We start from the raw sequence: 19,319 nt of genomic DNA, 5'->3' as shown, positions 1-19,319 counted from the left end.
ATAACCTAGCCTGCATAAGCAACTTGCTACTCTGCACTATATGATGCTTTTGAACTATCTTAAAAACAGCCACATGTACAAGTTCCTCACAGTAGTACAGTTGAGACATTATCAGAGCGCTGACAACTGTAGCTACATCCACTTTCTCTACAAGTGGATGAAGCTAGTGAAATGGGAAAAGCTGATAAAAGTCAGTACTGGAGACCCATGTCACTTGTGTACCTTCAGACAGTACCTAAACCAGGAGAACCCACAATGTGCATTCTTGGTTCTTCAAGGGGAGTACAAGCTCATCAAACACCTCATTCACACCTCCATACAGAGTAGCTAGATTATGTGATTCTAGAGTGACTTCCGCACCCAGAGCATTATTGTCTTATCTGGACTCAGCTTGTTTGCCATCCATCTCAAAACAGGCTCCAGGCACCTGTTTTAGAAGTTAATCAAGCAATACCAGTTTCTGCTAAGTTTTCTGAGTACAGCAACTAATGTCCCACACATTTGAACATTTTAACTTCTTCTAAGGTATAGAATGCAAGTCCAATCACTTTCCTCACAACCTTGAACAGTTGATTTGCATGTAAAATAAATAAAACTCCAAAATAAACATCACTCCAGTATCTTAACACTGATTGGAAGTCAGTTACACAAACCGCAGAACTTCCTATTGTATAAACAGGTGATACAAGAGTAACATTTTGATTTCAGAGAATATCTTAGCTCATCATACATCTCGGACACAAACCAGCCCAAGTTAGACATGTCTAAATTCCACCAAGTTCAGTAAGATGTGCACATATGTCTCCTGTTGGTAAAAATATGCAAAGGAAGTTTACTACCCTTCTGTATGTACTAGATTTTAGATCCTAATGGAATCATTTTTAGATGCTAGTAGAATCACTTTTAATAACAAGAACTGAATATATACAGCATTAAGATGATGTCATTTTAGATCATCTACCAAGCACTGCTAAAGTAGTCAAAGCAGAAACAGATTTTGCAGATAAACATCCATTTTATAATGAAAATCTCTCTCTACAAACACAGCTTGATATGTCAACTAATTTGCAGGTTCTTATTTGATATCAATGGTCTGAGCACCAGTCTGCTAATGTGGCATAAAACAAAACAAAAAAACATTCCTGAAAAGAAGCTAAGTTGGTTGAGTTTTTACCTAGGTTGATTCTCATAAAGTATAGTATGTATATGCTATGCATGAATTCAGGCTTCCTTAACTTTTTGGACTCAGGTGTTCTGAATTACATCTCCCATTGTAAAAGATTATTGACCACATTTGCTAGGTCTCATGGGAGTTATAGTTCAAAGTATTGTGGATCACCAACTTAGGAAATGCTGCATTAGCTCAGCCTTTCCAGTACAATATGGTGCTTCTTGGAGTTGTAGTTCTTCATGATGGTTGACCAACTGGTGGGGACCTCCCCTCTTGATGCGGAGGACACTAGGATTTGTAGAATTGATACTCATTAGGCCATATACAGGGTTGCCACCTGACTCTCAAGAAGCTCAGTGGCAGCTTTCTTTTTTAACAAAATTAACAATAGAAGACAAACACCGGAGGAACCAACGAGAGCACAACAGTTGAAGCTAAATAACGTCAAAGCCAATAATTTCAAAGCCCTTTTCTGGGGAGCAAAATCCAAGGTCTGCAGATTTGTGCTTCTGGGCTGCAAGAATTCTGCCTAGGGAATTCCTCTAGAGTTCTGTGAGTTGTAGTTCAAAAATTTGAAAGAGCACACCCATAAGAACAGTCATCATTACTGCAACTGCTTATTTCTACAGCTTAATTTTCAAGCTTAAATATCCTTCTGGATATTTTGAAAAGTGTTATTATTTTTGATAGCAATATATTTTAAAACAAAACATATTTTTTTAAAAATTAAACAGCATGTTCATCCTACCTGGCTTGGACGAGATATGGGAAGACCAAGTGCTGAGCCATTGTCCACATCTCCCATAAGGAAGTCTGAAACTCTGACACAGTTAGAAAAGGAAAGTTAATGTGTGCTTTTTAATGGTTCAGTTCCAACTTTAGGAGGCCTCTGAATGAAAAAGATAAGATCTGCATCTATTCTTTACTTCACTGATAAAGTATTTTGCTACTAATCTTAAGAACTCTAAAAATTTAGTTATTCTTATATGTCGTTCACAGATAGCTGAGCCAACGAAACCTGCTTTCCCTTTTAGATGGGAAAAACACAGTTTCTCCGTAATGTAGTCTGAGGGAAAAGGACAGAACGCTTATCTAACTGCTGAAGCAAATGGGTAAACTATGATACTGTTTCAAGAAATAGCTAATCAGAAATAAGTGAAAAGAAGCAGTTTTCCAGACAAAGAGCATTATAAGTTCCCATTCCTTTCACAATACCATAAGATCATCTCATATATTAAGTGGCCTCAAACAGGATTGGCAAGGGTAAAGGAGATTACAGACCAACAAGTGAACAGTAGGGATGAAATACAGAAGCATCAGGTGGCAGCAGTGGTTCAGATAAGGTGAGACTAGAGTTTCTCTGGAAAGGAAGTGCACTGTTAAATTTATTTTACTTACATGTTGCCAAAGGTGAATGCCAGTGCGTCAATAGAAGAGAATATCTCACTTAAGACTTCTCGCTTGTTTTCTTCATTAACTTCTTTGAAGTTCACAGCTGTGGGAGAAAAAGAAGAACTGTACATCTATCAGACAACACCTTCACAGGTTATGAAACAGCTCTGAAATCCCATCATGGGGCTATTTATATGATCTATTAAAATAATAAATATGGAACAAGATGGCAATTATCAAACTAGTAGCTGGAAAATCTTTGGTGCTTAATTGCTCAGGACATCTGTACATGTCTTCAGAACAGCACCTAGGCAGAGAGATAATAAACCTCAGTCAGCTCTTATTTTCTAAAGCCTGCCATCTCCAGTTTTTACATAACATGAGACCCTCTTCAGCACTGCTAATACCTTAAAACAAGCATGTGTAAAAACTGAGTGCACAACAACTTGGAGTTTCAGCACCCATGAAAATTAAACTATGTGACAAAAGAGATTGGGTAATTCTTTCTGAAGAAGTCTTATGAATAACGAGAAAAGCAAACTTGACTCTCTTATATAAGAACATTTACCCCAAGCAACAGTTTCCGAAGACAATTACACAAACGTTGATCTGGTGAAATAAAGACCCCTAATCATTCAGAACTATGAAAACACTGGACAAGATAATGAAGATCTGTGGTTGAATTTTCTTGATCTTTGAATGTTGGCTGACTTGTGAAGAATGGGGAGATATGTGATCTGAATGAAAATCCTTCCTCCTGCTATACACTTCTTCCTCAAGCCATCATTTGCCCTGTTATTAACAACAGCACAGTTGGTGTTTCACTAGCAGTGCAAAGAACTGCTCTGTGGTGGAGTGCATATGGTTTCACTGGGAAAATGGTGACTGGAAAGAGTTAACACTCTCCTTAGCTGCAGAATCCCAACCAGTTCTGTTTCCTTAACCCTCAGTGGCTAGTGTCCCTAAATTTTGAGAAGTAAATCCAGTCTCAGTCCCTTATCATTTCATTGGATTCAGTTCTATTCTCAGATGGTTAAAACAGATATCATTATTGCAGTTTCACTGAAACAGTGCTCCCTAAGAAGGTAGGTTCACATGGGACTATATGCATTTGGGAAAGAAACATTTTACATTCTTGCAACAGCTCATTTTACAAATTTTCAGAGATGGGATGTGTAGTAGATATGCATACAGTTAATCAGTAAACAAGAATAACTATTGTAAAGTGCATGTTTTTCCATAAATAAATAAAAAATTACTGGATTGATATTTAAACGTTCAGAATCTAGCATGCAGATATTGTTCCACATATATTAAGACAACAAATCACACAGTGCACTAGGTAAAGGTTCCCCTTGACAATTTGTCCAGTCATGTCCGACTCTAGGGGGCGGAAGTCATCTCCGTTTCCAACCCATAGAGCTAGCATTTTGTCCGAAGACAATATTCCATGGTCACGTAGCCAGCACGACTAGACACGGAACGCCGTTACCTTCGCACCGAGGTGGTACCTATTTATCTACTTGCATTTGCATGCTTTCGAACTACTAGGCTGGCGGGAGCTGGGACAAGCAACGGGTGATCACTCCGTCGCGTGGACTCGATCTTATGACTGTAGGTCTTCTGACCTCGCAGCACAGAGGCTTCTGCAGTTTAACCTGCAGTGCCACCACATCCCTTACACAGTGCACTAAGATGTTTTGAATCCTAAATAGAAACTTCTAGCAATCATAGTAATTTAAATAAAGAAAAACGTTTACAAGAAATATCACTGAATGTGATTAGCAACTGAAGGGAAACAGGAAAACTAGTAAGAAATTCATTTTAAACAACATTACAATTATTCAAAAAAGAAATATTAAAAAGCTTCCTGTCAGGTGTCTAATCACAAATAGATAATGGAGGTAATTTATGTAGAAAACCGAATATTCCATCATATTTCCTATATGAAAGGAAAAGTTTTTCCAGTGTACTGATACAAAGTATCCGTGAAGTAAGATAACACTATGACAGGTTAATAAACTGACATTATATGGACTTTAAGTTTGCTCTTAAGAACTTTATCACACTCTCCGTCCTGAAAAGAATTTATAATTAATAATTTTCTTTTCCCTTAGTACTTGTACAAAAATTATTTTGTACAGATTGCCTGTTTCTGGAAAGTAAAACTGATTCTTTTAAGGACTTGCCATAGTTTGCTGTGGTCCGCACAGTCAAAGGATTTTGCATAGTCAATGAAGCAGAAGTAGATGTTTTTCTGGAACTCTCTGGCTTTCTCCATAATCCAGTGCATGTTAGCAATTTGGCCTCTAGTTCCTCTGCCCCTTCGAAATCCAGCTTGTATTCTCGGAGTTCTCGGTCCACATACTGCTGAAGCCTGCCTTGGAGGATTTTGAGCATAACCTTCCTAGTGTGTGAAATGAGTGCAATTGTACGGTAGCTGGAGCATTCTTTGGCACTGCCCTTCTTTGGGATTGGGATTTCTGACATTACTTAACATCAGCTCTGAGAACTGTCTTTCCCCAGGACATCCTGGCTAAACACAATAGCCCTTAAACAATGACTGGTAGTAGTACTATTTCCAAGCTGGGAAGTGGCAACTATCTATGTAGTTACAATTTAGTGACCACATAACTTAATGGAAAAGGGGGAGGAGGTGGTGAATATAAACACAGAGTTCCATCCATGATTATTAAGACAAGACAAAATGACATCCTATGGACTTATAATAATCATGTACCATCAAGCCAATTCTTAGTTATGGCAACCATTCCAAGTTTTCAATGTAGCGAATACTCAAAGGTGGTTTACTATTCCCACCTTCCTTTAGGGGGCATCCTAAGACTGTGCAGTTTGCTCAAGGCCACATAGGCTGGCTTCTCTGAGATGCACAGTGAGGGATTGAACTCCCATACCTAATTGACCGAGCTATCCTCGAAATCTAAATTTCAGCCTAAAAATTGTATTTGCTCTATTAAACATGTTTCCTGATATCTGTTCCCTGGAGAGGTCTGATCTGGCCATGATGACACATGTCTTAGGTTTATGTCCCAGCTGGATTATTGTAACATGCTTTTTGTGGGGATGCCTTTGGAAATTGTTTGGAAACTTCAGTGGGTCCAAAATGCTGCTATCAGATTGTTAACTAGGACTAGTTACAAGGGAACACATAATCCCTGTTACAGCAGCTCCACTGGCTGTTGATCTGGCTCTGGGCGTGGTTTTAACCTGTAAAACTCTAATTGGCTTGGGTCCAAGCTATTTGAAGGTCCACATCCCCCTTTATGATCTTGCCTGGGTGTTAAGATCATCAGGGGAGGCCATTCCCTAAACCCCACTGCCTTCACAGATGTGTTTGGTGGAGACATGGAAGAGAGTCTTCTCTGTCACTGCTCCCTGATTCTGGAACTCCCGCCCATGAGAGGCCAGGCTGGCCCCATCTCTGCTGTCTTTCTGCACATAGACAAAGATCTTCCCCTTCCCTTAGTGACTGGCTGTCTGGGAGGGATTGTTCTGCCCTGTTGCTTAAATGTGTTTTTTAGTATTGATTTTATTTAACCTTTTAAATACTGTACAGTGTGAGCCGAAGTTGGAGCAAGCTGCTGAGAAATGGAGTAGCCCTCATAGTCAACAAAAGAGTGGGAAAAGCTGTACTGGGATATAATCTCAAAAATCATAGAATGATTTTAATACGAATCCAAGGCAGACCTTTCAACATCACAGTCATCCAAGTTTATGCACCAACAACCAATGCTGAAGAGGCTGAAATTGACCAATTCTATGAAGACTTACAACACCTTCTAGAACTGACACCAAAGAAAGATGTTCTTCTCATTATAGGGGATTAGAATGCTAAAGTAGGGAGTCAAGAGATAAAGGGAACAACAGGTAGGTTGGGCCTTGGAGTTCAAAACGAAGCAGGGCAAAGGCTAATAGAGTTTTGTCAAGAGAACAAGCTGTCACAAACACTCTTTTCCAACAACACAAGAGGAGACTCTACACATGGACATCACCAGATGGGCAATACCAAAATCAGACTGATTACTGTATGTTCTCCGCAGCCAAAGATGGAGAAGCTCTATACAGTCAGCAAAAACAAGACCTGGAGCTGATTGTGGCTCTGATCATCAGCTTCTTATAGCAAAATTCAAACTTAAACTGAAGAAAGTAGGAGAAACCACTGGGCTAGTCAGGTATAATCTAAACCAAATCCCTTATGAATATACAGTGGAAGTGAAGAACAGACAAAGGACAAAAATGGTAGGGACCTAACAGAAGCAGAAGACATCAAGAAGAAATGGCAAGAATACACAGAGGAATTATACCAGAAAGATCTGGATGTTCCAGACAACTCAGATAGTGTGGTTGCTGACACTGAGCCAGACATCCTGGAGAGTGAAGTCAAGTGGGCCTTAAAAAGCATGGCTAACAAGAAGGCCAGTGGAGGTGATGGCATTCCGGTTGAACTACTGTATTTAAAATCTTAAAAGATAATGCTGTTAAGGTACTACACTCAATATACCGTACAACTGCACTCATTTCACATACTAGCAAGGTTATGCCCCAAATCTACAAGGTAGGCTTCAACAGTATGTGGACTGAGACTCCCAGAAGTACAAGGTGGATTTTGAAGAGGCAGAGGAACTAGAGACCAAATTGCTAACATGCACTGGATTATGGAGAAAGCCAGAGAGTTCCAGAAAAACATCTACTTCTGCTTCATTGACTACACAGAAGCCTTTGACTATGTGGACCACAACAAACTATGGCAAGTCCTTAAAGAAATGGGAGTGCCTGACCACCTTATCTATCTCCTGAGAAACCTATACGTGGGACAGGAAGCAACAATTAGAACTGGATATGGAACAACTGATTGGTTCAAAATTGGGAAAGGAGTACAACAAGGCTGTACATTGTCCCCCGGCTTATTTAACTTATATGCAGAATACATCATGCGAAAGGCTGGACTGGAGGAATCACAAGCAGGAATTAAGATTGTCGAAAGAAATATCAACAACCTCCGATGTGCAGATGATACCACTCTGAGGGCAGAAAGTGAGGTGGAATTAAAGAACCTCTTAATGAGGGAGAAAGAGGAGAGCACAAAAAATGGTCTGAAGCTTAACATAAAAAAAAAAAAAACTAAGATGATGGCCACTGGTCCCATCACCTCCTGGCAAATAGAAGGGGAAGATATGGAGGCAGAGACAGATTTTACTTTCTTGAGAGCTTCGCATTTTGTAATGCAAGAGGTTAAAGGTTAGTACACTCCTTCTAATTACGCATGATTGTTTTTGGATACATGTAACAATATATTTGAAGGAACATGAGAATATAAGAAGAGCAAAATGAAAGAGGAGGACATGAGAGAATGGATGGGCAGTGGAATTACTAATTTTGGAATAAATCACTAGCTTCATATCGCTAAGACTCCCTTGCTGAATTATTTACTGAGAGTTTGCTTTGTAATTTTAAAGTCTTGGACCGAAGATCAGACTGCTGAAACATTTAACTTCTCATATAGTTGGCAAGTAAATGCATACAATAATTGTAGTTTAGTGCACAATCAGTATCATAATTCCTCCTCTGTTTTTATGTAGAAACTACGCCACTTAAGTGACAATTCCTCTCCTACACAAAGACACACACACACAAAACATATGTGAAATGTCCACATATGCATACTTACTATGTTCTGTGAAAAATACTATGGTTCCTACTGTATTATTATTATTATTACTACTAATATGCTTATTAGTCCATGAAAACCATCTTTAAACAACTTTTACAGTCTTTAAAACACAACATTTGGTCATGGATAGGGTAGCATTTAGAAATAGATCTGTCTTTGTAGAAATTCAGTGCTAACAAAACAACCTTTTCACACGCAGTTGATATACATTTTTCTATACACAAATATACGGCTTGACTTCAGTATGACTAAGTGCACAGCAATATTTTGGGATTTCAGATCTAATACATTGCCTACATCCTACAATCTTGTATCTATGAACAAAAACAGACTGCTTCCTGTAACTAGTTCTTAAAAAATTGTAATCTGTACAGCTACACATGATTTCATGCCTTCACAGAATAATAGCTGAAACTTTTTATACCTAGTGAAAACAAAAAACCTATCTGCAACCTTCAGTATGCGTACTCAAAATACACAGCTTTCAACTCCTCATCCATTTCTGAATGAGCCACCACACTGCCTACGTAAAGATGCACTTGAGTAAGCAGAAAATCAGTTATGGCACAGGTACAGTCTGATCTTTTCTTGTTTATTGTTTCTCTGCAGAGGTAGGGGCAAGCAATACTAAGCGTCAGAGCTTGATGCAGCACATCCGAAAGAGACATTCACTTGAGACTACACCTGTAACATATGATCTCAGATTAATATGGCCAGCTTGAATCAAGCAACATGCCTGCAGAGAAGCAAGAAGAGACTCCTCTCAAAAAGACCTTTTTTGTAGAATGGGCATGGACATACAATAGTGCTGAAACAATCTGTACCAGAGCTTGCTAACAAGTAAAAACAGTTCAAAAAGTGCCAAGTTAATGCCAGGAGATTTATTTTCTGGGAATCTGACAACATAAGAAAATGTGAAAAATTATTTTATTTTATTTATTTATTATTTTATTTTATTCGATTTCTACCCCGCCCCTCTAGACATCTACTCACATTAGAATGCAACTGTAGCCATATCTATGTAGAGGTAATGTTTTTATTTTGGTGAAAGCCACTTTTAGCAGAAAAAAAGACCATGTCAGGTTTGAGTACTGCTTTACTCCTGAAAAGGGCTAGGGACAATTGGTTCATTAAGGGGAAAAGAATTAACCAGCCTGCATCACAAAGATAATAGCTATCAGGGAAGTAACCTTGATTATAAGTGGCTAAAAGTCTCTGTACCTAGTGGCTCATACTATCTTATGGTCAGCTGGGTAAGAGATGAGCATGGGACAGTTGGGAGACAGAAAGCATAGGGTTCACAGTTTAATAAAATGTTTCAACTACAAGTGACAAAGTAGATTACAGTTAACAAAATGACAAAAAAAATGGAGAAGCGCAACAAGTAAACCTCAAAAAAGGATAGCAAGCTAGGTCTTCACTTATGAGAAACAACATGGACTGAGCCAAAAAACAGACTGGTAGCAAGTGCAGTTCTCAAAGTTTCTGGGGCTCTGCAAATGATGGTCATTATCTGCTGTAAAGAAGCTCTATTCCCAAAACCTCATCTGTACCTGAGATGTTCACACTTAGCAGCACTATTCAGAATAAAGGCATTTATATACTACAAGTCCCTAACTAAGACAGAGAAGGTAGCAATCCCTCTGAGCTGATCTTGGAAAATGTAAGACATCTACAACAAAGAGAACACTGGATATTGCATGAGTACTGTATTCCTCACCATAAGAAAAAACATCCATGATGCATTACTGTCTTCCTTGAAGAAAAGGAAAGAAAACAAGCTATTTACTACAGAGCTGCCTGGCCCACAACAAGAACACCATGGAGTTACATAGTAACATTGTAAAACTACACAGTCATACGCTGAACCAAGCAAAAAAGTCAGTACTTTCATAGGGCCTGTCTTTTGTGACATCAAACCCACACAGATTATACAGCTCTGTGTTGACCTTGAAGCCCTCTTCTGCAGACTACAACTGAAAGAACATTTGCACAACTTTGACAACAAGAACAACACACGATCTGTGCATCACTCTTCACAACATGAAGAGGAAGTGTCCCAACAACATGAGGAACTATATACCAACACACATTCACCTTTCTTCAAGCACCAGAGAAAGAAGAATTCTACGTAGAGTTCTTCCAAGGATCAGAACAAAGAACTAGATTTCTATATTGAGTGCTTTCATCACTGTGCCTTGGCTGAAATCATCAACAAGGGACAAGATTTACCATACAATCTCACCCAAACACAGCATGATGCCATACACGACCTCAAAAACAATCCCCATATATTCATCAAAGAGGCAGATAAGGGTGGCACTGTGGTTGTCATGGGCAAATCAAGCTACACATATTGGCCAACTCTGTATTTTACCAGCTTTTAATTACAAACACAACTCTTAAATATCAAAAGGAATTACAAAACCTTATGAAAAACTTTCCTGAAAACGTAAGTGAACAAATCCTGACTCTCACACCTCAATAATCTCAACCCGTCACCTTCTACCTACTACCAAAAATACACAAACCAGGCAGCCCTGGTAGACCCATTGTATCAAGCATTAATATCATAACTGTTGGGCTACTGAATATGGGGACTCCAACCTCAAAACATTTGCCACCAATGATCCATAACAGAGTAAAACAACAATATGCAAAAAAGGGGTGCAGCCCATGCACTCTTGAAGCAAAAGCAAAATGCCCTCATGCTACCATTGTGACCGTCAACTAAGAGTTCGGCAGAAAAACAGAAGCCACACTCCTTTGAATGTGAGGGTGAGCTTCCAGCCAAAGCACGTCTCCCTAGATCTAACAAGCTTGAACTGTTCCTTTGCACATGCACTGAACTGTAGATGGTATGTACATATTTTGAACATCACTTTTTTTGAAACCATTACTAGGTTTAAAGACTATAGAGCAGTCTAAGTAACTTTTGCTTAGATCAAAATCAAACTAGGCACTGCTATATGTATATAGTACGTGGCAACCTTGACAACAAGTAGATAACCAGGAGGACTCTTGAGAAGCACTATCTTTAAGCAATTTCACAACATAGTTTCACAACACGTAGTTGTTTCTGCTCTTGTGGTTTCTTTTTCCCACTCTAAACGCAAAATTATGCAATCATTATGGAACAAGCTAACAGAAATGTATACCTCTATCTTAAAAATCAATATACATTGACTAGATCAAGTAAGGCCAATTCTATTTCAAGTACAGTCATAGTTTTTAATGGGAGTATGCAACATGAACCAGTTTCTTTTACTATTTAAATGCAACAAGCTTTTTTCATTACTGAACAGTTTAGTTGTGCGAAGTCAGAATGAGTGCTAACTCCGAACTAGAAAAACTAAAACGTTAAACACTGAGCCCTAAGGATGTCTATGAACAAGCTAAATGATGAAATTGCATTGCAGTACACAATTATCAGAATAAAGTCCACAGCATGAACTATAAGTTTAAAAATCAACTTGGCTATGAAGGCACTGTGCAGCTTTCACATGGTTACCATATTTTTCCGTGTATACAACCCCCCAATGTATACAACGACCCCCTAATTTTGACCCATGATGGAGATGGAGGAGAAGTTAATGGGCAACTGCTCCTCCACCTCCGTCTTCTGCTGCCCCCGCTGCCCGCCCGATCACCTCCTCCAATGCGGGGCTCACCTCCAACTCACACTGCTGCCTTGTCCCCTGCCCTAAGGAGACAATCGCTGGAGGAGGTGATTTAGCGGTGGCGGCAGGAAGAGGAGCCCAAGCGTGTGAGAGTGCTCCTTCACCTCTGCCTCCTGAGCTGGAGGTGAGCCCCATCAGTCCCACTGGAGGAGGTGATCAGGTGGGTGGGGGAGGCAGCAGCAAGAGGTGCCCCAGCGTGTGTGAATGCTCGTTCACCTGCTGCTGCTGCTGTCCTGGCCACGGAAGGGACAAGCCCTGAGCTGTGGAAGAGGCAACTGGGCAGCGGCAGCAGCAAGAGGCACTTGAGCGACTGCCTCCTTCCATGTATAAAACAACCCTCACTTTTCCCTCTAATTACAGTGGTGCCTCACTAGACAGTTACCCCGAATGACAGTTTTTTCGCTAGACATTGACTTTTTGTGATCGCTATAGTGATTTGCAAAACAGTGGTTCCTATGGGAGAGTTTTGCTGGACAATGTTTGGTCCCTGCTTCGCAAACCAATTTTCACTAGACAACGATTTTGACAGCTCCCTCCGTGCTCGCAAAACGGGTGTTTTCGGGACCTAAGCCTCTCAAGACAGCTATTTAAACAGCGGATCGGCGGTTCGTAAAGCGACTTCCCTATGGCCGATCTTGGCTAGACAACGACGATTCTTCCCCATTGGAACACATTAAACAGGTTTTAATGCATTCCAATGGGGAAATGCTTTTCACTAGACGATGATTTCGCTAAACAGCGATTTCAGTGGAACGGATTATCATTGTCTAGAGAGGCACCACTGTATTTTAGGAAAAAACTCTCATTTTATACACAGAAAGATACAGTACTTTTTCTACATAATAAATTTCCTGATCTATAACATAGAAATAACACTAATCTACATAATAAATTTTCTGAAAATACAATTTCTGAAGCATCTTGGCCACCAATAAAGAACAGAATATAAGTAAATAAGGATCAATATTGTTACAAAGCAGGCTGGCAAATTAAAGTTAAGAAGAATATATTATTTATTTATTTATTTATTTATTTATTTATTTATTTATTTTATATGCCGCCCACACTACCCAAAGGTCTCTGGGCGGCTTACAGCATTTAAAATACAATAAAGATATGTAGCAATTAAAATACAATTAAAATATATATAAAATTGCCATCGGACCCACAGCTAATATTATTTCAGTTAAAAGCCTTCTGGAACAGAATATATCTGCATAGGCTTTAGGAAAATGATTAAATATTCAATGCACAGAACAAACTGAGCACCTATTAAAGTTCCTACAATACCATCTATGCCAGCCATTCTCAATATTTTTGGGCCACAGCCATAAACACAATATGGAAGAAATACTGTATAGGCTGAATCAGGGTTGTACAAGTCACATAATGAACCTTATAAGGTGGTGTATGAAGAATTGTTTCCAGTCTGTGTCGCATCTCTTGGGAATGGCAGATCTGTACTATCTACATCATCATTCAATGAGAACTTCAGGTTTTTCAGTTTATATTAAGTTGTAAGAATTCAGTTTGTTCCTTTTCCTTACCTTTCACTTTAGCTATAACTGTTCCTGCAGCACTTAGAATATCAACTGAATTGAGACTCTGATGTTTGTTAATTATTGCCTTCAGGACACGCAGTAGCTCTCCCAAACGTTCATGAACAACATGATGCAGGCATTCTTGGTTTTCTGGGGGAGGAAATTTAAAGGTATTTAATAGCTGTAAACATTACCGCATAAAATACTATAAATGTATTTTCTATTTTATATAAAGTAAAAGAAACAAAGTATCTTGATGTTTCTCATGCCACAGCAGAAAAAAATTAGCTCAACTATAAAAGACAGAAAATGGGCAAGTCATTTTACCACTACAATCTTCCTGTGAAAACGAATCAATCAAGTTGCCTGATAAAAACAATAAATAGTCGGTAAGAATTTGGAAGGAACTAGTTACAAATTCCTATTTTGTCACATCAATGTGGGTAGAACAGAGGGGCTATCTACACTGTGAAATTTGGTGTGGTGCTTAAAAGGTCCTTAACTTCAGTGCAATCTATTTTAACTCCTGGTGCCCATCCATGAAGGCAGAACAAAGAGCTATTTTGAATTTCAATGTATCATCTCAAAAAGACTGTATGTCTTAGCCCTGTGCCTGACTGATACAGCCAGCTCTCAAGGGAGAAGAATGGATCGTGTTAAGTAGAAATACAAGTGGACAAGGTCCTTTTTCTGTGCCAAACAGTGCTATCTGGGAACCATACATCATAACTTTATGCTAGTGTGGATAGGCTCTAAGTTATATTATTCACTTTAACAAGGGATAACACCAGGGGAAAGAGTGTAACTCTGAAAGGGATAGTTTCCTTTCCAAGCACAAGGTTCCATTTCAATGTATGAAAGCTAGGACAGCCATGCCAGTTAGTCTCATAGGGCTACATGGTCCAACTCTCTGCCTCAATTTATTTTCTGTCTTCCTATCTCACACCTGACCTCTCTTAATGGGAGATAGGCACCCTAGAAATGAAACAAATAAAAGTGTAACTAATTTTATAAAATTACTTCTACTGTATAGTTATAGAGATATGTTCTCACTAAAAGGGGAATGTTCAGATACTGTGTTGCATTGCTGGCCTTCCAATGCTTTACTGCCGATTTTGAAATGACAACAGAGTAGATGGAAGGTTGAATGTATTTTGTAGCACAAGTCAACTGCTTGTCATACTTTTTAAAAAAATCAACAAAGTAACTAGGGAACAGGAAAATAAAGTTATTTTTAAGAACTAGAATTTTAACAGCTGCTCTCTACTTCTACAGGTATTTATTATTTATATTTTTAATGTTTATTTAAAATATTTTTACCCTGCCTTTCTCTCCTTGAAAAGGACCAAACATTGGAAGATGATACTTAAGGTTGAAAGCAATGAGCATACAATGGTGGTTAGCATCATTAAAAGGCAATATTAAAGCTAGGAATAAAAATATACAAATATTAAAAAGAAAAAAGATGCCACTGTGAGAGATGGAAAACACTAGTAGTACTAAGCAGCAGTAACAGATAACAATCCATCTAAAAATCTCACAGGTAGCTAGTTAATTGAGAGAAGGCTTGCCCAAAGAGAAAGGTCCTTGCCTGCTTGTGGAAGGACAGCAAATATGGGACCAAAGATGTTCCAAAGTATGGGAGCAGCAACAGAGAAGGCTCTCCTGTGTCCCCATCAGATGCACCTGTGAAAGTGATGGGACATAAGAAAGGCCTCTCCTGATGATCTAAACACCCAAGCTGGCTCATAATGGGAGATACAGTCTTTCGAGATAGCTTGGACCCAGCCATTTAGGGTTAGCTACTGCAATTCTAAGAGCACTGAATTTGGTTTAAAAAGTAATTTTCAAGCTCTAATAGCTGAAGTGGGCTATGGCCACCACTAGATAAATACAACCACTAAATATGGAAATTAAAACAGCACACAGTATGTTCCATCAGTATTCTACGACTTGCTCTACATCAGTTCCTTGTGCCCCTAAAAAGCCATTATGAAATGGCAAACTCCTTTAGTGTAGTGGGAAGTAAAAACAGTCACTCTAATGGGTACAGAACCTCTCTGTCCATCTGTAGAGACACATCTCTTCAGTTTTCAGTTTACAAGTAAAAACCTTCATACACATCAACATTTAGTTCCTTCTGATTTTCAACTTCATGAAATAATTTTACTCATTCTGCTAAACTAGGAGACATTAGATAGTTAAGACATATATTTATCAGTAACTTTGGGATTGCCCATAATGTAATAGTAGAACACATACTTTGCAAGTAGAGGGCCCAAAAATAAATGGTCATCATTCATTGGGAAGGAAAATGGAAAAGACATTGGACTAATGGTAGAACTGAGGCAAGCCAGAATAGGTTAGGATCAACAGTCTCACAGTATAAAGTATCATATGAACACACTGGTTAAATCATGAATGAAAACATGATGCATTTTTATAACTACTGTATCAGAAGCTTTAAGTATTTATGAAGTATAAATATACAGCAAACGTTTTAATAATGTGAAAAGTTAGCTGTTAAATATATTCAATACTTCACAGTACCATTTATTATTTAGTCTAAAACTTCAATAAACAAAGCTAATGAAAAAAAAGTAAAGGTGACACAGCTCAAACCCTGACATAATACAGATCTATTATATTCAAAAGACTCCTGATGACCTAATTCTCCTCCTCATTTGTGTATCACAAAAGGCAGGAAAGAACATGGTATACTGTACTGGAAGTTTAATTATTTCAGTTAGTGTTGTAAAGCCTACTCATCTATTGTTTTCTATAAAACATACCTTCAGAATTTACATCTGGCAAGCATGAGGAAGATGTTAATATTAAGTAGAGAGGGCAAAAATTATCAACGACAACAACCCTGACTATAGAACGTAAATGGGTTCTGGGCTGTTTGCCCATGGCCAGAAGAATGAACACATTTAACTAATTTCACATCATGAGTACTCTGGTGAGCCACTGACGAGTTTTAGGAAAGTCCATAAAGTCATGCTCTTTCCCATACTGCTGTGATTTGAAGATATCACAGCAATACAACACAGTATGGAATAATTAGATCTATGAAGCTTATTTACATTTTTAGACAGTACATTACCACATCCTTTAATGTAACACAAAGCATTGCATGTCCATAAAAATATACGTCTTCACCTCAAAACTGGATTTCACGTTATTATTTTAATTAATGGGCAAGTGACAGTGATAGCAACAAGCCTGTATGATATAACTAGATTGCACTTCCAGTGAAAAGTTGGAGGAAGACCTTAGCCAAAGACCTTTGGAAAGAGTATTTCACAGACACAACAGTACAACTTTGCCAGTGAAAGAAAACAACCATGTCTCTAGTATGAAACAATATATCACACAGAAAGACAGTATGCAGTTTCTTTTCTGATCAACTACTTAAATGATGGTGGCTCCTAAAACAGGTAACAGTTTAAGCTAATTGCTCAGGCTAATGGATCAATTCCATACAATTCCCTGAAGTGACAATTTCTAAAGTAAGGATATAACTATGGAATAAAACCATGAAAATGGGGTATACTGTATAGTGACACCCAATATTTCAACATCAGTACAACACAACAGATGGAATTTTTACAAGCACACACAGTTATGATGACCTGACCTGAACTCAGTCAATCCTGAAGCTTATAATGCTTGCCTCAAGAGAGAGTACTGGATGCAAGAGCAGTCTATAGTTATATTCTACAACCATTCATTACATAGGCATGAAGAAATATCCACTTTCTTTGTTTATGAAAGTGAACTGCAATGAAGCTAGTACTAAGAAAAATATATTGTCATAGAAAAATTGTATTGTTGCCAACAACTCTGACCTATTCATCCAGCTAGCCTCCTTTCCCCAAAAGGTTACTAATGTAGAATGCAGACAGAAATCTTTGTTTGTATTAGAAGCATCACTGTACAATTAATAATTATACTGGATATTTTTTGCCCAGTAACAGGCAACATCAAGAGCATGTGGAGCAGCCAAATCAAAATGGAACATACCAAAAACTAGAAAATGATTTTTCCCTTTGAATTTTATACATAGTCAAAAGAAAACAAAACAGCTGACGTTGGGAACATCTCTGAAATACAGGGGTTTTAGTAGATAATGTGAGTGATACATTTATTAGATCACTAAAAAAATAACAGTCATATGTTACCTCTTAACCCTGTACAAATTTTTGTCAAGTTGAGTAGCACAGACCTGAGAGTGATACAGAGTTCTGTGATTCATGGCCAAATGTACATAGGCTCCCTGGTTAAAATAAAGTTTCAAAACGGGGACTACAGACTCAGGTCAGAGGTGTAAATTTTAGATTTCACCTCTGGTGTTGTGAACTGGAATGTTTTCCCCAACCTTGTCAGATGAAGGAATGCCAGTCATTCAGCAACCTGCCCTATATTGAAGAGCAAGAACTTTTTTTGTTGCTGTTGGGAATAAAGGTACACAGAAATGTAGCAAACCCCATATCAGAAAAGCTGGGATAAAATTAAGTCTACATATTAGGTAAGTCAATTCCAGCCTAATTAGAAGAATTAGTTATGGCATCAGAGTTATCTAGAGGTAAAGTAATAATTCTACCATCGATACTTGCTTTCCAACTTGTCTTGCCAGTTACTCTCTCTTTATTCAAAAGACTAGATTTAGCAAAGGAAAATAAAGCCTTTTGAATGAAAGAGGCAACTAAAAGAAGTGAAACAAGCACAAACTTCTTTAAAGAGAGTAAAGCAGGGTAGGGCTTTTGAACATTTTTAAAATCTTAGCTTCCCAATACTACATAAATCTCTTGATACTCAGATTTGACAACAACTCAAATTTCTATTATCTGTAGCTAGAATTTTACAAAACAGTCCCACAAAATACTACTTTCCTGGATGTATACCATAAGAAAACAGGAAACAAATGCTTCATCAGAAATAGATTGGTGTGTACAAGAAGCCTTTGACTTTTTCCATCAAACCGCTATTTTTTTTTAAAATCAAGGCTTTATGTTAGCAAACAATACACAAAGGCATCAGATCGTGTTCACAACTCACAATACTAATTCAGAGCACTTATTCAAATTTTCTGAATTTTGCACTCCTTCATTTATCATTCTTATCTTTGGTGTCAAAAGATAGTGCACCTACTTTTTGTTTTTTAAAACATACTTTCACAAGGGAATCTTTCTGCCAAGCAAATATTAATTCACAATAATTGTCTTCATTATAGGTTCTTCTCACCCAGACACAAAATAATGTTCTATAATCAAGCTTGTCAGCTTCAGTACAACTTCCTGCCAAGTCATTTTCAATTACATTAATACAGTTGAGAAAGAGATTGTTGAGTCAGCTGGGTCTTCCTCTGTTAGGCATTAGTTATGAATACCAAATTACATGAACAAATATTCCAATAACTTTTAAGCAACTGGTTATGCAATAAGCTAGATGTATTTGATTTATTAAGTACAAACCCCAATGCTACATTTGTGAATTTTAAGCAGTTACATCTATTCTACTTTTTGGCCTTTATAATGTGTACTTACTGCTCTCTAATTTAGTGTCAAGAATGATCTTACAAGTCTGCAAAGCACAACTCAAAAAGTGTCACCTACAGTGTGGTCTGAAAGATCATCTTATGCTAATTAAATTTCTAAAAAGATATTTACTATAGCCCATCCTTACATTGTACTTCCAAAGAGATTACTCAAATCCATCTTAATTTCAGCAGTTAATTCCAACACCAATAACTTCAATCACAGTGTTTGCCAACACAACTTATCAACCCAGAGCAATATCTAGAGTAATTTGGCTAATCACAATGGAAGGGAGTACAGTAT

At 38.1% G+C, this 19,319-nt stretch overlaps 1 protein-coding gene across 2 annotated transcripts in view; it reads right to left on the bottom strand.

Annotated features, from left to right (window-relative positions):
- The window catches only part of ARHGAP29 (Rho GTPase activating protein 29), a 92,032-nt gene that overhangs the window by 37,059 nt on the left and 35,654 nt on the right, over positions 1 to 19,319 (bottom strand). For both annotated transcript variants that reach the window (XM_072997974.2, XM_072997975.2), the window contains exons 3-5: positions 13,483 to 13,626; positions 2,570 to 2,666; positions 1,920 to 1,992 (exon numbers count right to left, since the gene is read on the bottom strand). In XM_072997974.2, the coding sequence (XP_072854075.2) occupies positions 1,920 to 1,992; positions 2,570 to 2,666; positions 13,483 to 13,626 (314 nt within the window). The remainder of the gene's footprint in view (positions 1 to 1,919; positions 1,993 to 2,569; positions 2,667 to 13,482; positions 13,627 to 19,319) is intronic.

This window comes from Pogona vitticeps, chromosome 4 (assembly GCF_051106095.1).
Source record: "Pogona vitticeps strain Pit_001003342236 chromosome 4, PviZW2.1, whole genome shotgun sequence".
Classification (NCBI taxonomy): Eukaryota; Metazoa; Chordata; class Lepidosauria; order Squamata; family Agamidae; genus Pogona; species Pogona vitticeps.
This window is presented reverse-complemented; position numbering and strand designations above follow the sequence as displayed.